The sequence below is a fragment of the Poecilia reticulata genome, chromosome 12 (genome assembly GCF_904066995.2).
Source record: "Poecilia reticulata chromosome 12, P_reticulata-male-v2, whole genome shotgun sequence".
NCBI lineage: Eukaryota > Metazoa > Chordata > Actinopteri > Cyprinodontiformes > Poeciliidae > Poecilia > Poecilia reticulata.
In genome coordinates this window covers 29,516,036-29,538,558 of record NC_088841.1, presented here as the reverse complement: position 1 = coordinate 29,538,558, position 22,523 = coordinate 29,516,036, and the positions used below count along the sequence as shown (strand labels likewise).

The following is a 22,523-nucleotide window of genomic DNA, read 5'->3' as shown; positions in this document are numbered from 1 at the left end:
CCCAGCAGCAGATGATTAAATGATGCCTGTGATGGCCAAATCCATGGCCACACTTTGAAGTCGGTAACTTTTATGCGCAATTTCTTTTTCATTCAAACACAACACTTTAGTTTCAGTAAAACATTTATTAGTTGATTTGGATACATGTGTTCTTTATGTTGGCGCGCACATTTAGTTAGCATGTGCATTTGTATCAACTTAAGTTTAATTTGTTTGCTTGAGACTGACCTTTTGTTTGTGTTTTGCCGGTACTTACCTGCCTTGGAGTGGCCAGACAAAAGATGGGGGCCAGGGCTCAGCAGGCTTAAATGCTGATTGGACTACACCACTAGTTCCTGCTGGCAGGGGAAATTTGTAGTTTCTTTGTTAGATAAGTTTTGTATTTAAGTAAATATTAGTATTTAAACTTTAATAATTTTGATTTTCATTTTGAGAGTCTTTAGTTTAGCCAAACTTAGCTGTACTGTTATTTGTTTTTGTGTTTGTAATTGTATTCATTTTAGTTACCCCTATTGTGTCTTAATTGGTCTGATCAGCCAGTATATAAACCCCTGTGTGTCATTTCTTTGTTAGGTCAGTTATGTTTGTTTGTACAGCCAGTTTGTTTACATTTTTGCCAGAGTTCAGTTTTGTTTCTTTCACCTCTTTTATGAGCTCAGTTCATCTTTTTGTCCTTTTATAATCTTTGGGTTAAAATAAAAAAACCTATTTTTCTAATTAATATCCTGTGATTCCTCCTGTTTTAACTCGGTCCATCACAATGCCGCAGAGGAAACTGGGAGCAGACCAGATACATGATGCTCCTAGTTGTGGGTGAAGCAGTGAAAGTTCTCCAGGAACTAAAGAGGCTGGGATGTCTAAAGAGGTGAAGCTCATGTCTCTGCAGTGGTCTGTCCATCGTCTCAGAGGAACAAAGGTTTGGACGTCAGAAGAAATTGTTGCTAAACTCCTAAAGAGCTGAAGAGCAAAACCCCTGGAGGAGACGGAGCGTTTGGGTCCAGCAGCAACTTCATGGTGAAGCAGTGAAAGTTCTCCAGGAACTAAAGAGGCTGGGATGTCTAAAGAGGTGAAGCTCATGTCTCTGCAGGTCTTCATGGAGGACAGCTAACAGCTTCAACAAAGGCTGCAGATGAAGAGCTGATGAGGAAAATGGTTCCAGCTCTGGAAGCAGATTCTCAGAGCTTTGGGAGGATCTGACAGAAACCAGGACTTTTTCTGGAACCAGACAACAATCACCACATTTTGGTCTCGGTTACAAACTCAGAGGAAACTAGTGGGAGGAGGAAGAGGTGAGGATGATGACGGGATGAAGATGATCAACACTGTTCACAAAGTTTATAATTAATGCAATGGTTTATTTTAATGGTCCAAATTTCCATCAAATCTAAACAATTTTTTTATAAGAACAGTCAAAGATCCTAAAAGGTGAATTATGGAGCAGCAGCTCAATCAGTGAAGAGGAGATTAAAGTTTAAAACGTCTCTCTGGCTGATTGGATCTTAGAGAAAACAAACATTGTCTGGGGTTCAGGGTTTTCTATTCATTTCAACCTGAAAACTGATAAAAAGTTAAATATTTTAAAAAGATCAAAATGTCTAAAAACCAGAAGCTGCAGCTGTCCTGGATGAACTGAATGTTTAGATGTTTGAATGGCTGAAATCATCCAGAGGATGAAGGAAGTGGTTAAAGGTCAAAAACATCCAGAATCAACTTGAAGAAAGAAGAAGAAACAGGAGGATAATAGTGCTGAGGCGGCATTCACACAATGAAAACATCTGGACTCACCGAGCCTTTCTGCAGTTCCTCACAGCTGGAACCAGTCTCAGTCGTCCACCTGTGAATGTGTTGTACTTCTCCAGGTCCAACTCATCCAGAACCTCTGACATCTGCAGCATGAAGGCCAGAGCTGAACAATCAGTCTCTGAGAGCTTCTTCCCTGAATCCAGCAGCCGTTGGATCTCCTGATAAAATGAGACGTCGTTCATCTCCACCAGACAGTAGAAGATGTTGATGCTTCTGTCAGCAGAGATTCTGTTAGTGTTCATCTCCTTCAGGTTGGTAATGATTCTGTCATGAGAGATTCTGTCATGAGAGATTCTGTCATGAGAGTTATGACCAGTGAATATTTTCTTTATTTTGTTTAACATTCCCTTCCTGGTTCCCGTACTGTTCTCTGTCTGACCCAGCAGATCCTCTAAGAGTCTCTGGTTGGACTCCACAGTGAGACCATGAAGGAAGCGGACAAACAGGTCCAGGTGGCCATTTTTACTGCTGAGGGATTTCTCCATGACTTTCTTCATGAACTCATCTAGAGAAGTTTTTTTGTATTTTTCTCCCAGGAACGTCTTGATCACCTCTGACCTCCTGCTGGTGAAGCAGTGGAGCATGTAGACAGCAGCCAGAAACTCCTGGATGCTCAGATGAACAAAGGAGTAGACGGAGATGTTGCGCGTTCCTCTCTCCTTTTTAAACATCTGAGTGAAAACTCCTGAGAACAACGCAGCATCTTTGATGTTGATGCCACACCGTTTGAGGTCTTTGTCATAGAAGATCAGGTTTCCCTCCAGCAGCTGATCTAAAGCCAGACTACCTAGAGACTCAATCAGCTTCTTGTTCTCTAGAGCTTCTTCAGCTCCTTCTTTGTACTTTTCCTCCTTGATTGTGAACTGAAGCAGCAGGAACTCTATGTACATCTCAGTCAGGGTCTTGGGCAGCTCTCCTCCCTCTCTGGTCTTCATCATTTGCTCCAGAACTTTAGCAGTGATCCAGCAGAAAACTGGGATGTGACACATGATGTGGAGACTTTTTGATTTCTGGATGTGGGAGATGACCCTGCTGGCCTTCTCCTCTTCATCTTTGAATCTCTTCCTGAAGTACTCCTCCTTCTGGGGGTCAGTGAACCCTCTGACCTCTATGACCCTGTCAATAGGTTTATCTGGGATCAAACTGGCTGCTGCAGGTCGTGTGGTTATCCAGAGGAGAGCAGAGGGAAGCAGTTTCCCAATGATGAGGTTTGTCAGCAGAACATCCAGTGAGGTGGACTTTGAAGGGTTAGTCAGGACTGGATTCTTCTGGAAGTCCAGACGAAGTCGACTTTCATCCAGACCATCAAAGATGAACAGAACCTGAAACTTTTTAAAGCTGCGGATTTCTGCGTCTTTAATTTGATCAAAGAAGTGATGAATCAGTTCCACCAAGCTGAAAGTTTCTTCTCTCAAGTTATTCAGCTCTCTGAAAGTGAATGGAAATATGAAGTCGATGTTCTGGTTGGTTCTGCCTTCAGCCCAGTCCAGAGTGAACTTCTGTGTTAACAGTGTTTTTCCAATGCCAGCTACTCCCATGGTCAGCACTGTTCTGATCCGTTGCTTTCTACCAGGGTTGGGTTTAAAGACGTCTTCCAGGTTTATTTTTGTTCCTTGATTACAGGATGCTGTTTCAATCTGTCTGATCTCATGTTCCTGGTTGACCCCTGCAGTTCCTCCTTCTAAGATGTAGAGCTCTGTGTAAATATCATTCAGAGAGGTTTTCTCTCCACGTATTGCAATGCCTTCACAGATAGATTGGAACGTGTCCAGAAGAGACTTTTTGAGGTCATGTTGACATCGATCATCAAAATCTGAACAGAGATAGAAACACAAGATGAAACACTTGAAAAAATTAAGACTCAATTGATTAAATTTTAATTTGATTGTTTCTTAATCAGGATGTTTAAAGAAAGAACTCATTCAAATTATAGACCATGAGGAGGATTTCATTCAGAAGAAACATGAAACATTCAAATCATGAAGAAAACGAGTCATGGAGCTTTATGGTACAGCTTTGCTTGTTAATAAATTGACTGGACTACAAACATCATGCTGAACATTCAAGGTGTTTTCACACTAAGAGTCGCCTCCTGCCAATCTACTGGAAAACTTTTCTATAGTTTCTGACCTACAGCCCAGCAGGTGGAGTGCAACCATAATGCTCCATTTATTTTTGTTATAATTAGTCACTGTTGGATGAGTTCACTTCCACCCAGTCATGATTGGTGAAGGGACTAACCTAAATCAGAGAAGTCGGAGGACAAACTCAGCTGGCTGGACAGGGTAGGATCTATGTTGAGAAGACGTTTGATCATCAATCTACTGGCTCTCTGTCCTTTCTTCATCACAGCATCGATGGTGTCCCGGGCCTTGTTTGCTCTGGTTTGGTTCTTTTGAAGAATTTCTTCTTTCTCTGAACGTTTAAAGATGCCATCTGCCTCAAGGCCATCAAGGAGCTGATTCAGGATTTCCTCAGAAACTCTTTCCACAAACTCAATGCGAACCTTGAAAAGTTTTTTCTCTGCAGGCAGAAATCAGAAACATAATTAATTCAAACTGATGTCTGAGAGAAAAACGTGATGAAGATCAACTATTCATGTTGCTCCATCCAGAGATTCAGAGTCTGTTGATCAGCTCCTCAGGTCTAAACCTGTTGTTGTGTTTCTGCCTCATATCTGAGTGACGACCACTGATTCTGTCTACATGAGACCAAATGAAGCTTCTGGTTCATCACTTTCTTTCCTCACTGCAGGAAGAACAATAAAAGAAACACCTTCTAAATATGGAGCTGCACTATTTTAGGAAAAAAGGAAATTATGATATTATTGGTGAATATTGTGATGAAAATATTGACTGATTAACATTTTCATCACTTTTCTTTTTTCATCTCCATCTCTAAACTTTAGCATCTCTGACACCAAGTGATGGAATAAAAGACACAGAATGTCTGAGATAAATTATTAATAAATGATGTGATTACTGGATAAGTTAATCAGTGTATATAGTAAATATTCCTGAAGTATCAGAGCTGCTGGCCTGTTCTTCACTTCGGTTACTTTTAGTTTCCATCTGAGTTCAGTTTTTACCTTCAGGTTTCACAGAAACTCACAATGTTTCCACCAGAGCTTCACTGAACAGGAAGCATGAAAACAGGCTGTGATTGGTCAGTTTGTTCCTTTAAGATTATTCGTTTCTGCTTCTGATCACTTACCAAAATCCTCTTCCTGTTTCTCTGCCATCTTTTACCTGGAAAACATGAAGATTCGTTATGTTTCAGACTTTATTTCATGAATAGTTTATTTTATGCAGTTGGAATGGGAACTATAAATACCCTAAAAGTACTTATTTAAAACACACAAGCACAGACCCCTAAAGAAAAACATAATTATGTAATCATGAAAGCTACAATGTCAGAGCAAACTATTAAAAAACATCTGTGGTATAAAAATACATTTATCACATCTTTCTTTACAAGAAATGACGTTCCAGACTGTTCGTCTGATTTTCTTCAGGTTGAGATGTAAACATCTTCACCTCTTGCTTTTTGCCATCTGACTGTAATGTGTGGCTCCTGCCACCAGGTGGCAGCATCAGCTGCAGAAAACATCCTGCCACCAACCCAAAGAGGAAAAGCTGCAGTGATTCTAAAGAGACTCTCAGTTCATTTATATTACATAAACACAGACATTTAGCACTGAACCAAAAATAAAGATTTAACAATAAGTAGGTTTATTTACTTCATAAGGAACTTAGATTTGTTTGATTAAAACAAGTTCAGACTAATGGAGAAAATGAAGGCTGGAAATATCAGTGAAAGATTTCAGTGATTAAAATATAAAACATGTAAACAGAGTTACTATTAAGAGTAAATTATTACTTTGATTGAACCAATAATTACGCAAATATTTGCTAAATTATTTTAAAAACTCAGAAATAGAGTGATGGTTGGAGTGGAGGAAAGTTTTCTTGGTATTAAAGAAACTTAAACATCTGAGCTTTCACAACCAAATCTCAGAGTTTTAGTTAACTTTTTACTTGTAAGGTCAAAATGTCAAAAATATAAAGAAATGAAAAATAAAACAAAACATTTGATCCAAAATGGCTGACTTCCTGCTGGGTGTGTAAATAGGGTCCAATAGTTTTTACTGGTTTTGATGTTTTAACTCTGTTCAGGTCTAAATAACAGCTGTGGATGTTTTTACATACTCTAGGGGGCGCTGTGTTGTTATGTCACCATAATCACTTATTATTGATCAATAATTGACTGAAATGTGATCAGCTGTCCTCTGTCACCACAGACTGATTCAATCTACTGATGAAAGCCCAGATAAATCCTCTCTGATCAATAAATTATTGACTTCATATTGAAATATTTTCCCTCCACCAACCAGAACCCAGATATCTCAGCCGGGCCACAAACACTCAGAACCTACTGGTACCAGTTTGACTCCACTATGAAACTGGGAGCAAACTCAGCTGGTTGTCTGGGTTACAGATGAAAACTCAGAGTTCCTGGTTGAAATCAGGTGCTGCAGCTCTGAACCAGAACCAGAACCAGAACCAGGCCCAGTTCTGGTTCTGTCCAGCAGCTCAAAGAGAGAAAACCCAGTCAGGACTGGAAACCAGTAGAAAGTGGAGTTAAAACTCACCTTAGATTCTCCTTCTGTTCACACAAACCGAGTCGGAGCGAACTGGAGAACTGGACCCGATTCTCCAGAACCTGAACCGGACCCACCTCAGGCTCCGCCCCCTCTGACAGCAGAGGTGTGTTCACCTGTTGAAATGACAGGAATCCTGTCTGATCATTGATACCAGGAAATAAATGTTTATAAACAATAAATTCACATTTTGGTTTAAATGTTCTTTGTTTTAAATATATTTAGTATTTTTAATCAATATTTTATTAAATTAATGGAGATTTTCAGTTTTATCTATAAAAAACTTCAACAACCAACAAGTTTCTGCTCAGAAACACAAGAGCAATAAAACTAATAATAGTTTCTGCTTATTCTGATCTGAGCCAAAGAGCCAAGAACCTTGAAATGTTGAAGTTTCTCCACATGTTGACACGACTCTGATATGTTCATATTATCAGATACAGATTTTATTAATTTATTTAATCTTGTTTAATGTTGATCTGAAGGAAACTTTGATTCTCACCTGAACCTCTTTCATTCTGAACATAATGTTCTTTAAGCTTCGGCCTCTTTTAGCCTGGAGGCATCACACTGCTACAAGTTTGAACGTGCAGTAGGCGTTTACTGGAAGATGTTTATGAGTTTGTGTCTCTGCTGTGCAGGAATGTTTCCTCATTCTTCAGTTTGGGTCGAGGTTCATCTGTCACACAGTCGGCCTCACATTTAACTCTACAATATTTAAATTTAACGTAGAAATGTCTTTGTTTGCTGCATTTTCTAACATACTGCTTCTGATAGTGTAACAATTAAGGGTAAAAAATAAAAATGAAGAATTGTATCTAAAAATGAAATATTACTGTGTAAAAGTTTTAAAGCCGTCAGTTTGTTTAGTTTTCTTTCCCTGCAAAGATTCAATCTTGGTGTAAAACGTATTTTGACTGTGATCACCTTTACAGGAACATTATTATCTCCTCTGCATGTCCACTGGATTTATTAAGATATAAATAAATTATCTGAGCAGAAGAAAAAAACCCAGAAAGGAGGAAATATTTTTTATCATTCAGTAACTTTTGGACCAGTATAGCTAACTGCTAACGCAGCCTTCTGCCCCCTAGTGGACTCCATGTGTAAATACAACCATAGTGAAGCTAGAGCTGATATGGGAATAGTACTTCCTTTAGATTCTTTCAAAGTAAAACACAAGGGATTAAATTCTCCTGTAAGTACATTTAGTTCGTAGATTTATTATTCTATCAGGAAATTAAATGTTCAAGTGAACCATTTACTGTATCACAATAAGAGAAACTGCAAAACATATTTCAGAGGTGTAACACTGAAGTTACTGATGTTACACGTCTCAGCTCACATTGTAACAAATGACGTTTTGTTTTTTCTTCTTCTGCTGTGTTTCTGCTTCCCCTTTGATCTTGGTGGAGAGCCTGTAACGATGAACAGCGTCAGTGGAAAAAAAAAGAACGACCGCCGTCTTCTTCCCCAAACTCTGTCTCTTTATTAAAAATCCTTGAAATGATGAAATCATTAGTACAATCATATTCTTGTGTCCTTCTGTTATCAAACAACCACATAACTTTCACTTCAGTAAATAGTATCAACTCTCACCAACTGTGACAATATCAAATTGCCAAATTAAACAATTCACCAATTAATTTAGAGATCACAGATGTACATAAAAGAACATTTCTCAAATGTAGCTACATTTCAAGGGCACTAATTTATTTGAGTCAATAATTAAGAGAGGATTAATTATGTTAAATAATTTAACATGGACATGTTATAATGAACAAATATACTTTAAGCTCTAATGACTTAAATTTAACTGACCGTACAGTTTAATTGATTACACAGTAGGGGAGAAATAGTAACGTCTATAATAATAATAATAATAATATTAATAACAATTCCCTTTGAACAGATAACACAAAACAACGCATGTCATGGTACCAGGCCCGTGCAGAGGCCACTAAAGAGGCAGGTGCTCAACAACAAAAGAGGCTCCATCTAACCCTATTGCAGGACAGAATATTAACAAACTGCTTTCAGAATTTAATAAACAGTGACAAATTACAAAAATGTGACATGTACAATCAAAGCTAACGAAGATCTCCATATAGAGCATAACACTATGCCTATGTGAGATATTTTATTAGTAATTTCTTTCTGCAGGTCTATTTTGTTATAGAAAAGTATTGCAATATTCAGAGGTGGGGACTCGAGTCACATGACTTGGACTCGAGTCATATGACTTGGACTCGAGTCACATGACTTGGACTCGAGTAACATGACTTGGACTCGAGTCACATGACTTGGACTCGAGTAACATGACTTGGACTCGAGTCACATGACTCGGACTCGAGTCACATGACTTGGACTCGAGTCACATGACTTGGACTCGAGTCGTTAAAATCACTACTTGAGACTTGACTTGAAAAAATGTTTAAAGACTCGGACTTGACTTTGACTTTCATGCCACTGACTTGGGACTTGACTCAACTTGAAGCTGTTTACTTGAAAAGACTTGATATTTTTACTCAAAGTCTTAAAATTTAAAACACATTATTTATAAAGTGGCGTCATTAATTAATTTCACTCATTCCGTATCAATATGCGCAGACCGTCCCTCTGTCTCTCCTCTCCTTATGTATGTATGTGTGCGTAGCTGCAGCTCAACCAATCAAATTAACAGGATTTTTAAAAATGCGGCGACGCTGCAGAGCTCAGGGGACGAAAGAGAAATAACGGCTGGAATATGCGAGTAATTTCTTTGGCTACGTAGATTATGAACTTTAGAATAAAAAACGAACTGCAACTTGTAAAACATGCAAGAAGAGAATATCGGATGGAGATGCCACGACTTTGTCCAACTTTGTCCGGCATTTGAAGCTTCACAAAGACGGTAGGTGGCGCTTTTCTTGTAAGATAGTTGACTTTAGCTAACTTCGTGTTAGCATGTGTATTCTGGGTTAAATTGGTGATGATTTACCATAAATCCGGTCCTTCAAATGCCTCCACAGATAATGTGCACCGTGTTATTAGCTCAGGAAGCCGGTGGATAGTGAGCGGGGCTCCGGAACAGAAAGCAGATTCTGGACCTGAACTCAGGGAACAGAGTCTCTCTGTCCATCATGATGATGAGCCGGTCCAGTATCATCTAAGGACGGTTGGTGTGTTTGATCTGAAGGAAACTTTGATTCTCACCTGAACCTCTTTCATTCTGAACATAATGTTCTTTAAGCTTCGGCCTCTTTTAGCCTGGAGGCATCACACTGCTACAAGTTTGAACGTGCAGTAGGCGTTTACTGGAAGATGTTTATGAGTTTGTGTCTCTGCTGTGCAGGAATGTTTCCTCATTCTTCAGTTTGGGTCGAGGTTCATCTGTCACACAGTCAGCCTCACATTTAACTCTACAATATTTAAATTTAACGTAGAAATGTCTTTGGTAAAAAATTAAAATGAAGAATTTCATCTAAAAATGAAATATTACTGTGTAAAAGTTTTAAAGCCGTCAGTTTGTTTAGTTTTCTTTCCCTGCAAAGATTCAATCTTGGTGTAAAACGTATTTTGACTGTGATCACCTTTACAGGAACATTATTATCTCCTCTGCATGTCCACTGGATTTATTAAGATATAAATAAATTATCTGGGCAGAAGAACTTAGACTCGAGTCACATGACTTGGACTCGAGTCACATGACTTGGACTCGAGTCACATGACTTGGACTCGAGTCACATGACTTGGACTCGAGTCGTTAAAATCACAACTTGAGACTTGACTTGAAAAAATGTTCAAAGACTCGGACTTGACTTTGACTTTTCATGCCATTGACTTGGGAATTGACTCAATTTGAAGCTGTTTACTTGAAAAGACTTGATATTTTTACTCAAAGTCTTAAAAGTTAAAACACATTATTTATAAAGTGGCGTCATTAATTAATTTCACTAATTCCGTATCAATATGCGCAGACCGTCCCTCTGTTTCTCCTGTGTGCGTAGCTGCAGCTCAACCAATCAAATTAACAGGATTTTTAAAAAACGCGGCGACGCTGCATAGCTCAGGGACGAAAGACGAAATAACCGCTCGAATATGCTTCCGTGAGTAATTTCTTTTGGCTACGTACGTTATGAACTTAAGAATAAAAAACGAACTGCAACTTGTGAAACATGTAAGAAGAGAATATCGGATGGAGATGCCACGACTTTGTCCAACTTTGTCCGGCATTTGAAGCTTCACAAAGACGATAGGTGGCGCTTTTCTTTTGCTGTAAGATAGTTGACTTTAGCTAACTTCGTGTTAGCATGTGTACTCCGGGTTAAATTGGTGATGATTTACCATAAACCCGGTCCTTCAAATGCCTCCATAAATAATGTGCACCGTGTTATTAGCTCAGGAAGCCGGTGGATAGTGAGCGGGGCTCCGGAACAGAAAGCAGATTCTGGACCTGAACTCAGGGAACAGAGTCTCTCTGTCCATCATGATGATGAGCCGGTCCAGTATCATCTAAGGACGGTTGGTGTGTTTGATCTGAAGGAAACTTTGATTCTCACCTGAACCTCTTTCATTCTGAACATAATGTTCTTTAAGCTTCGGCCTCTTTTAGCCTGGAGGCATCACACTGCTACAAGTTTGAACGTGCAGTAGGCGTTTACTGGAAGATGTTTATGAGTTTGTGTCTCTGCTGTGCAGGAATGTTTCCTCATTCTTCAGTTTGGGTCGAGGTTCATCTGTCACACAGTGGGCCTCACATTTAACTCTACAATATTTAAATTTAACGTAGAAATGCCTTTGCTGCATTTTCTAACATACTGCTTCTGATAGTGTAACAATAATAATGAAATATAACATCTAAAACTGAAATATGACTGTGTAAAAGTTTTAAAGCCGTCAGGATAATTACGTTGGGAAATTATATTGACAATATATTGTTTACTGCAGTCAGTGCATTAAGTCAACTGTTTTTGACTTAATGCACTGACTGACTGTCACATGTCGCACAGAACCCAAGTAGTATAGCTTTGCTGGAAAAACAAATGTCTTTTCAAAAATTTCTGTAAAAATAAAAATTGTACAAAGTCACTGACCCTGAATATAACACTAAGTGGGATAGTAAACTGAGTAAGACATAAAATAATGAGCTCATTATTTTGTGTTTAGTGATTCTGACCAGCTTGATTCACACAACATGTTTTTATCAATATTGATGTGAAATTGGCTGTAGATTTAACCCACTTGGCCTGACAGATATTTATTTTACCATCACATCCAAATTCAAAACCACTCCACTTTATTTGCAATGATTTTGATTTTTTCATGTGGTTTATTTGTTAAAACAGACCAAATACAGTGACTGTCCCAAATAAATGTTGTGTTTAGAATATCTGGCCCATATTTACGGAGGACTGAAACTAACATACTTAGAAATAAATGCAGAAAAATTTTCATCTTTTTTATTAAATATCAAGTTAAACAGAACTGCGCAATAAAGAGGCCCAATTTAAAAATGTTTTATATACTTTGTGTTCAGCTGCACATGTTCTATCATTTGAGATAAAAACAGATTTTAAAAGGAACAAATGGTCTATGATTTGAATTTCATGTATAATTGCAAATTATAAAAAAAATAAATAAATAAAAATGACTTGAAATTAAAGGTTCCTGACTTGAGACTTGACTCGGACTTGAGGACAGAGACTTGAAACTTACTTGAAACTTGCAACACAGTGACTTGGTCACACCTCTGGCAATATTCAAACCCGCAATTTAACAAGATATGTAAATCAGAGCCGGACCACCAGACATATGCTGTCTTTACAGAATTACACTATTAAAAATATGAACAAGGGCACAATGCAACCTTTTAGTGACTGTAATCTATATAAAAAGATCTGCCTGTTTGCTGCAGTGGAGATGAAGATGGTCCATTCAGGAAAGCAGAGCTGCATCAAACTTGTGATTCTCACATGACGTCTTGAGCAGGACCTAAAATCACAACACAAGATTTATGATGTGTGCAAATAAATGTTTATGTTTGGTAAAAATTAGTTATTTAGTTTAAAAGAAGTCTTTTAAACAAAACTTTTTGTTTAGAAAAATCATTACAATTCCAAACGTTTTGATTACAATTTTATTTTACTTAACTGAGGTTAGTTTTTTTTTCCATTGAATAATTGGGAAACAAATTTAACTTCATACTCTGTGAAGCAGAAACTAAAGTTAGTCTGGGTTGAGTTTCTTCCCCTTCATTAATGACTTTTATTACATTCATTATATCTATCATGGTAATTCAGGTTGAGTTATTTTTGATTCTAAATGAATATCCTTGTTGGACTTTTATTTAAGTGTTATTCTCCTTCAAGATACATTTACCTAACGCCAGAATAAATGAAATGTACATTATGCAGCAAAGGAAATGACTTCTTAAAATGTTGGGTAATAAGTGGCTAAAAAACTATACGATGAAAAGAAAAAAGTTATATGGAAATTGTTTGTGTAAAAAGAAAAAAAAACAGAAAGATGAACAAACCCTAATTGACTCTTATTTGCTTCTTTCCTTTTCCTCTGTCTGATCCTCGCTGCAGTGCGTCTGACCTCTGACCTCAACTCAGACCTGTTCGGCCGATCAGATGACGTCCCTCCTTCATCACCAGCCAATGACATTTGATAAAGAAGCGAGAAAGGACAGGACGATTTCTACCACCTGGACACTGAAGGCACTAAAGTGTCTGCTGATCCTAATTCCTGGACATCTGGGAACTGCCATGCAGCAGAACTACTGTATGGCGTCCTGCTGGACATTTGGACTGGAACTATATCTCCGTGTTTGGCTCCAACTGAACTCTTACAACCCTCGCTGGTTTACTCTTTGGCATCAGCGTAGAGAAGGAAAATAATGTGTTTTAAAGAAAAAGAAAGCAAACTGAACTGTTGCCGCTTGTTTCATTGGTGGACAACCTGGACATTCACAAAGGGACGATCTGGACAACTTATAAATAATCCAACACCAGAGCCAGTTGGACTGACAGGGAGCTGGAGGAGAGACGGAGGGAGGACCAGCTGCAGCGACGTCATCAGCAGGAGGGGGAAACGAGACAGAAAGGGAAAATGTGAGATAAGTTATACACACACCACTGTGATAGAGAATGTGCTCACTAATCCTGTTTGCATACAGGAATTATCTATCTAGAAAAGAACATTTTGAAGGTTATTAGGTAAAATGTTAGATAAAATTGTTCATTTTGTACCCGTTGACTCAGTCCTTAACAGAAGGAGCAGTGATCCTCTTAGGGCCCACAAGTCATAGATTGGGAAACTATGAAGAAAAAAACTGTAATGACTAAAAGTTAAGAAAAAAAAATAAAACTGATAGCGTGATACGGCTAAGTTACACCAGCTAAAAATCATTACAGATTCAAAGCTAATAATGATTTGCAAATATTTTATTATATTTTTTCCCCTTTAAAATAAATACTAGTTTGGAACTAAAATTAAACATATCTAAGTGTTTAAAATAATTTATAGTGCAGTGTTGAAATATTCTGAAATATTTCTTTGCATTTAACTGAAACATTTAACTTAGAGTTGAATTCTATAAAGAATCTACAAATTGATTGAGATTATGTTTGTGTATTTTATATTGGGATAAATGAAAATTATTATGAGAAGAAAGAAATTTTACCACAAAATTGAGTAACAGATAAAATTATTGACCATTTAATTTAAAATATAAAAAACTTACGCTGTTAACTTGTCTGAAATACAAGTTTAAGTGAAAGTCTGAGACTTTAAGAAACCTGGTAGATGTAAATGGCTACTAAAAACTGATGATTGTGAATAAAAGCAACATTTTCTAGATTCCAGTCTAAAAGACTTTCATCTAGATTTGATTGATAGTCAATAAATAAATAAAAAAAAACTTATATTAGAGGTTTTGAGAAAGCAGTAAACCTGAGTTGACCTGAATTACCTATTGTTCCTCCCACAGACTTTATTTGAAGCTAAAGATTATGACACATGGGCAATGCCATGTGTAAAAAGGGAGGGAAGGGGAAAAGGGTGAGGTAATACTATATAACTACTAAATTCTTACATAAAAAAAATGTTGGTTATGAACTTTTGAATTAACAAATACTGTTAGATGATGATTGATGCTTTCTCTAAATGGGTTGAAATAATTCCAGCAAAGCATGTAGATGCTTTGACGGCAGCAAAGGTTAGCTGCCAACACATAACATTCCACAGACTGTTTACAGTGACAAGTGAAACAAAACATGGCTGTTCACTTGGGAATGACATTTAAAAACCACTGTGCCTATCACCCACAGAGTGCAGGGCTTGTGGAAAAAACTAATGGTACTGTGAAAAGCAGATTAAGAAAATGCATGGCAGACACTGGCTGACCCTGGCCAGAATGTTTAGCCTTGGTGAAGCTCTATATGAGAATCACCCCAACAGCAAATGGTTTAACACCTTTAGAAATAATTCATGGGAGAGCTTACAGATTGCCTTTGTTTGCTCCAGACTTACAGAAAGCAGATGAAAAACAAACATTAGCAGATTATACGATCAGAACTCTTAAACTGAAGGAAGTGTCCTGTGCAAATTTACTGCCTTCTGATTCTCTTCCTTCACAGGAGGCCGCTCCCATCGAGCCAGGAGACTGGGTCTACGTCAAAGTCATCAAACAAAAGAACTGGACGAGTCCACGGTGGGAAATTGTCCAGTTGTCATCATCCAGGTGCTGATGACAACACCAACAGCTGTAAAGATTGCTGAAAGACAGGATACATCTCAGTCACTGCAAGCTGCAGAGAGTGTTGGACCCCTAATCCTGAGTAGAGAGGAAGCCCGGGCTGCAAAGTGGTTCCATTTTTAAGGGTGGTTTGTCTCAAACCCTGTGAAGAAACGCTTAAGATTCTCACTCTTTAGTTTGGGGGGTTTTGACATCTCTGCGCACCCAGCAGCAATGGGGACTCCATATACCAGATGGATCTTCTACTGCGCTGTGACTGCAGCATGTCTGATGTTTGGAGGAGGAAGTGACCTCACTTTCCACCCACATGACTACAGCACCAACCTGTGGTGGCAGCTGATGTACAGCACTGCTCATGAGGAGAAAGAGGTGAACTGCTATGTGTGTGCGCAGCTGGCAATCGCCACACACAACTCAGGTCTGCATGCAGGACACATCACTGATGACAAGCAGATGTGTCTCTATGGCCTGAGCACACAACCACGACTCAGCGTGCCAATGAAAAGAAGAAAATGTGAATGGTGCAAAAAGGGTTATTCTGTTCTACTTCGTACAGGAGATGCTGCGAAAGGGCTTTTTGGATCTATGAACTGTTAATTTAATGCTGACGTACTCCCGTTTCAACTGTTCTCACTAACCGCATGGAAAATACCAGAGACATTTCTTTAGCAGGAGCTAAACCCGGGTCTCTGAGGATCTGCGTTTTCAACGACGGACATGTTTCTCTTGGGATGTTATCTTGGAATTTGTGTAACACCTACTGCAAAACGACACCGAATTACATCAACTGCATTGCCTGCAGGGGTCAAAGGGCGACCCCCGACTGCAAAGTCTGGAAGGACAACCCAGACTGTGACAACTTGCTTCAGGAGAGGAGTTTCACATGGGATGAGAGGACAGCAGGAGACAACACTGTGTAGCGCCATAGTGCCTGGAAACTATGGTTCTCGGGTGATGGCAGACTGGTACTTCCTGTGTGGAAATGGAGCTTACATGGTCTTGCCACACTATTAGGGAGGACTGTGTGCCTTGGTCCCCTTAACCAGCCCAATTGCATTCATCAGGAAAGGACATCATGTTCTAGCTGCCCGCTCCAAGCCTGCAGTTATACCAGAGGTCAAACGCTTGGGAGGCCTCACGATTGACACTGGAGTTCCTTGGGAATTTAAAATCTGGAATCTTGGAGAAAAGTTCATGCAAGGCCTGTTTCCATGGGTCGGAGTAGGAGAGGTTCGAGATCACGTTGAAAATCACAGATATGGATTACTGTGACTCATCAACAGCACACGTCAGCTGGCCAATGGCATCGTGAGAGTGCTGACTGAACTGAGACACATGGTTTTGCAAAATCGTGTTGTGCTGGACTTGCACACAGCCTCTCAAGGTGGTGTCTGCAAAATCATTGGTTCAGCGTGCTGTACATTCGTTCCTGACGAAACAGGAACTGGTGGGACTATTTCTGATGCTTTACATGAGCTGGAGGAGCTTAAACATTACGTGGAAGGAGCAGCACAAGGATCTTCTTTCGTGGCTCATTTCCGGACCATGGTGGAATTTACTGTTGAAGATTGTAACACCGTTTCTGACTGTGTTGATTCTTTTTTGCCTGTTTACAGGATGCGTCATTCCATGCCTTCGACGTTTGATACGTAAGACATTCAACACTGCTGTGGTCAGCTATCAGCTGATGAAAATAACCTATGACACAAATGAAGATGACTTGTTTGAATATTTCTGATGACAAAGTGCTGTAATCAATGATAAATTAATTTGTTTGCTGAATGATTCCCACTGAAAATGTGAAAACAAGTGCTGCTAGTGATGAGAAGACTGCATTTCATTTTTGCTGTTTCTTTTATTTTTTCATTTATTTCATTGTATTTTCTATGTTTAGATTAGAAGAAAAACAAGATTTATGCATTTATTCATTTATTCAAGATTCATCAACTTTTGAAGAAAGTTTACACACATGGTGAAATGATAGAAAGGGGGGAATGTCAGAGATGTTTTGGTATTATCATTTTTGTTAGTTACTTTAGTCATATTCAGTCTAATGTTAATCAACGTTCAGTCTAATGTGAGTCAGTAAATGACGTGATGCGAATACCTTTTGATTGTTGTGTTGAATATCGGTGTTCCGGTGAACTGATTGCTCCCTCCGGAGTTCGCTCTCAAGGGAAAGAGCTAGATGACCTGTGTGTTAGATGGAGCTTGCCGCCAGTCTTATTGTTCATCTTTTCTGACTATGTTTTCCCAAATAAAAGGCCTGCTCAAGCAGAGTGAGGCAGAACGCTCTGTGAACGACTCAGAGGAGCAGTTTGCTGAGTCTTCTCCTTTTGCAAAAGCTTGGTCATAAAATTCACATACGTTGTCTGTAATTCTTTTAATAAAGGTTCAAAAGGAAAAATACCTATCATGTGTTGTCTTTTCTCTTTAGACTAAAATGTTCCCAAACTTTGACAGTTTTTGTTGCTTTCATTCCTTCTTCTAAGCATCTCCGTTTCCCTCCGTAGCTACAAACTATGGCACAAACGCGTCAAACGTTTGCATTGTGCAACACAAAAACCTTCTGGCTAGACCGCAGTGCGCTGGATAGTTTAACAGTATTATTTTTACAATTTAATTAACGAAGCTTGGAGGCAAATTAATTTACCTCGAGGATTTTCAGTAATCGAGGTAGTTGAAGTATTAGAGGAATTGTTTCAGCCCGAGTCCAAACTGGGGAAAGTTTAGCTGGAAACTAAGAATGAGATTTTTTACAACCCCCAAGGTAACACCCAGTTATGATAGTAATGCTAGCACCCTCTGCTGGGAGAAATGTGGATAAATGGAGGATTTTTCCCACATATTTTGGGAGTGTCCTATGGTAAAACTATTGTGAAACAATAAAAGGAGAAACAGGGAAAATATAAAATTTCACTACAACCTTTGAAATTCACCGTTTAGTTGTAGATGATATAAAAATTGCTGCTGGAGAAATTTATAGTTTATTTGTTGAAGCCCTTGGGTTAATTGCTCATCAGGTTATTACTGCAAACTATGGCTTCTCCTTGCAGGAGCTTGTTTTATGCCAGAGACTGACTTTACCTCCATGCCCGTTTTGTGAAATGCAGGTATGTTTTACCAAATCTCCTGTAGCAGATGGTTAACATGAGACTGAGTTTTATATTAACAGTTTTATATAATGATGTGGTTCATTTATGTTTCTGCATTGTTCTAAAATGCAAGGTTATATAAACTAAAAGATAAAAATGGCATCCAGTAAATTACAGCATTTTATTTTATTTTTCAGAATATTTTAATTAGTTACTTTATTTTCTCTGTATAAGACACTCACTGGTTGTTCTTTTACTGTAAAACAAAACCCACTATGCGATCACTGTAATTTGTAATGATTTTATTGTGGTTACCTTATTATGGGTAATCCTCAGAGCCATGAGGATCACCGACGAGGAGCTTGTTTTATGCCAGACACTGACTTTACCTCCATGCCCGTTCTGTGAAATGCAGATGGAGAATTAAAGAAACCGCTGATGCCAACTTGAGCAGCTCCTTGTCATTCATTGCCACACCGATGGAAGCCACCAGAACCACATAGGCCACATTGGTGCCATGACTTGTCCAGAACTACATCGGACCGGGCTGGTGACTTCTGATCCTCACGTCACTGGAGCCCCACTGTGTCATCTGAGTTTTCAACAGAAATCTAAGTAGTGTGTTTCTAAATCCTTGTGAAAGGACATTTCTTTTGAATGCTCTTGGACTTTTGACAAAATGAGTTTCAGTAATTTTGGACAATCAAATGTGACTCAATTGACGACCATCTGATAGACAAATTGGCATCACTTTACAATTACATCCTGGGGCCAAACAAAGTCCATTAGAGGGCCACAATTGGCCCTCGACCCCCACTTTGAGCATCCCTGTTGGAATCTATGAAGCGTGATAGAAACACTGTTTGTGTGGAGAACTCTGCCCCCTGGTGGACATTAAAGCAGGTCATTCTGCATGTGGATTTAAACGTAACTAAAGTTTAATGTCACTGAAAGCCAAAGGTTGTAGTTATTTTAAAGTTTTTACTTTATTTTCTCTTTATGGCCAGAATATTTGAGATTATTGTTTAAAATACAAGCCCAGGTTTCACTGCTAATTCATGAATATTTAGATGACAAATGTTTGCAAAATGTCCAGAATGAATCTGTTTTATTGCTACAAAGTTTTAATATGTTAAATTTACCAATAAAATATTTAAAAGTTCCATTTCTTTATTATTTCTTTAATTCCTTTCAAAAAGAAGAATAAAAGTTTGGAGTTTAACTTTCAGACACATGATAAAGAATTTAAAAACTTAAGTTTTGGATTATTTAAAGCAAAACTTGTTGAAATAATTATGAACAATATTAACATATTCTATTGTTTCTGATTCCAACACCAATACAAACACTTCACTGCCATCAATATGAAAACTTTAGAATCTCTCATTCTCAGTTTTAATTTCTATTCTATTTACATTTGTGTCTTTATGAAAAGTATTTATTTGTTAAATACATATTTAGAAGAATAAAAACCAACCAGAACATGATGAGGCTGAAACAAATCAATGTTCTTCAGTTTAATAAAAACCAAAACCATACAGATGTTTTCAGAAGATGAAGGACAACAAACAGGATGAGAACCAACCAATGATTGACTCCCTGTAGATCAATCAGGTTGATCTTAATCTGCTCCGTTAGACAGGCAGGAATAAAATGGAGATAGAGCGACACCCAGCGGCGACACGCAGTACTGCAGTGGTTAAACAGAACCCAGGTTCGGTTTTATCTGATTTACTACCTTAATTTGAGATATAAACATTTATGAAGCTACTATTTAATCACTGTTTTATACACATTTTCCTATATATTTTTTAAAGTATTCGCTTTGAACTGGAAGCTGATTTGTTCTCTCAAAGAATATATTTATTTTTATTAATTATTTTAATTTCTCATGCAAATGAACAAACCGGAAGCAGATTTACTCATGGCCAAAAGTTGTACTTCAGTTAGAGTGAAACATTTAAACAAAAGTAAAAAGTTTCCATCCAGATAATTCAAGAGTAAAAATCTATTTGGTAAAAAAATCGACTCAAGTCCTGATCAGAAGATCATTTAATATTTAAAAATTACATCATTAGACAGAACAAAATATAAACTTATGAAGTGATTTTGGTATTTTAACGACTAAAATGACAATTATCCATAAATGTAACATAAAATAACAAAATCAGACAAAAGAAAACTAAATATTCAGTTTGGAGCTAAATAATTTAGTCAGCAAAATAATTATGTAGTTTGTAAAATAAACATATTGCTGGGATCATTTTTGCTCACATATTCAATAAAATCACAATTTTTGATACATCAGTTCCTGAAAAACAGAAATAATTACCCAGATATACAACAAAACAAGACCTCTCACTCTGAGTGATTTTAGAATCAGAGCTGAACTCAGACTAAAGAGTCAGATGAGAAAGATTAACGCTGCCCTGCTGCTTCCAGCAGCCTGGAGATGAATCTGAATCTGATCAGAGATGAAGAAGATGATCAGATCATCTCCAGATGATCAGATCATCTCCAGTTTCCTCTTTAAAACTCACAGTTTCAATCTGATCAATAAGTTTTTATCTGGACTTTGTTCTTCATGCTGAGATCATCAGAGCTGCTGCTTCATCACTGAGATCTTCATCGGTACGATCTTTAATGTTTTACTAGTGCCGAAGTATGGAAACATCTTGTCAGTGAAGGTGTGTGTGAAGGTGTGTATGTGTGTGTTAGTGTCCAGATCAGAGAAGGACAGTTTTCCTCTGTCCCAGTCCAGATTCACTCTGATCCTCTGGAGATTCTTCTGGACTGAGAGACGAGTGGAAGGAGCTGGTCGAGACCATGCTGAGTATTTACCTGAAGAGAACAATATATACAACAATCCAGACTTTATGCTTCTCTTCCTCTGAACTGACTCTTCTAACACACCAAGTCTCCAGCCTTCACTGTCTCCAACATCAACATCCCAGCTGTGGTTCCCTGAGTTAAAACCCTCAGAACTCAGAACAGACCTGCAGTAACAATCAAATCTCTCTGGATTATCAGGAAGCTGCTGTTTCTCTCCTCTCCTCCCATTGGTCAGATCTTCAGACAGATGGAGTTCTGGACCAGCCGTGTTTGGGTCCAGAACCAGAGGAGTGTAGGTCACCATGGTCTCCATGTTGCTCCAGATGTTGAAGGCCAGGTTGCCCAGATGTTTGGCCTGGTCTATCAGAGCTCCTGAGGGCAGCTGTGGATCCTCCAGCAGGGGGCAGCGCTGGACTCTTTCCACTGCAGCCTTGTAGTTGTGCAGGAATGAGACGTCTGCAGCTCTCAGCTCCTCCTCTGTGGCTCTGACTGTGTCTGAAAGAGCTGCTATCTCTCTGCTCAGAGCCTCCATCTTCTCCTTCATCATCCCTCTCTTCTGCTCCTCTTCCTCCCTCAGTGCAGCCAGCCTGGCCTCCTCTTCCTCTGCTAGAAACTGATGAAGCTGCTTAAACTGCTCCCTAATCTGCCTCTCTGTGTGTCGGGCCTGGACCTTCAGGTGTTCTGCTGTCTGATCAAACTCCTCCTGAACTTTCTTCCTGAGCTCCAGCTTCTCCTTTAAAGGCTCCAGAGTTTCCTGAAGCTTCTTCTTGTGTTGCTGAGCAGCTTCATCGATGGGTCTGAATCTGTGGTTGGTGTGTTTTTCTGAATCTCTGCAGACGAGACAAACTGGCTGCTGATGGTCCAGACAGAAGAGTTTGAGTTTCTCAGAGTGCAGAGAGCAGAGATCCTCTGAAGCTTTTTGGTTTCTCTGCTGTAACAAAGACTCACACAGATTCTTCAGAGCCAGATTACAGGGAGGATCTTTGATGAATGATATCGTCTTACAAACTGGACAATCTCTTGCTGGTTTCTCTCTCCAGTATTTCTGCAGACATTCCTTACAGAAGCTGTGGCTACATGACAGAAGAACCGGATCCTTAAATATTTCCAGACAGATCGGACAGCAGAGATCATCGTCTGATCTGGAAGCCATTTTGTCTCAGAGTGAAGCAGAAACCACAGCAGACAGAAAGTCAAACCAGGAAGTCAGTTTCTCTCCTGTAGAAACTTTCTGAACTTGCTTTCACTTTGATTTGCTTGTTTTTCCTACTGCAGCAGTCTGTGTTTCAGCGTCTAGTTGCTCAGTTCTCTCTCTGTTCTCCTTGTTCAGAGTTAGTTTGATTTCAGTCGGAGACGAAGGAAGGAGTCAGAGTTCATCCTCAGGGTGTTT

At 38.8% G+C, this 22,523-nt stretch overlaps 3 protein-coding genes across 4 annotated transcripts in view; all 3 read right to left on the bottom strand.

Moving 5' to 3' along the window:
- The window catches only part of LOC145554009 (NACHT, LRR and PYD domains-containing protein 3-like), a 143,207-nt gene that overhangs the window by 5,318 nt on the left and 115,366 nt on the right, over window positions 1-22,523 (bottom strand). The gene's annotated exons all lie outside the window — the stretch shown is intronic.
- Window positions 106-6,605, bottom strand: LOC145553989 (protein NLRC3-like). 2 transcript variants are annotated; one of them, XM_081613208.1, is made up of 5 exons: window positions 6,455-6,605; window positions 5,017-5,051; window positions 4,045-4,326; window positions 1,786-3,616; window positions 106-338 (listed from the first exon to the last, which is right to left on the bottom strand). In XM_081613208.1, the coding sequence occupies exons 2-5, from the start codon at window positions 5,042-5,044 to the stop codon at window positions 329-331; spliced, it is 2,151 nt and encodes a 716-aa protein (XP_081469334.1). In that variant the 5' UTR covers window positions 5,045-5,051; window positions 6,455-6,605; the 3' UTR covers window positions 106-328. The 2 variants fall into 2 exon arrangements, with proteins under 2 accessions (XP_081469334.1, XP_081469335.1); XM_081613209.1 differs by having other exon boundaries at window positions 106-335.
- LOC145553998 (nuclear factor 7, ovary-like) lies at window positions 19,804-22,479 on the bottom strand. Its single transcript, XM_081613217.1, has one exon. It carries the CDS (start codon window positions 22,284-22,286, stop codon window positions 20,898-20,900), a length of 1,389 nt encoding a protein of 462 aa, XP_081469343.1. The 5' UTR covers window positions 22,287-22,479; the 3' UTR covers window positions 19,804-20,897.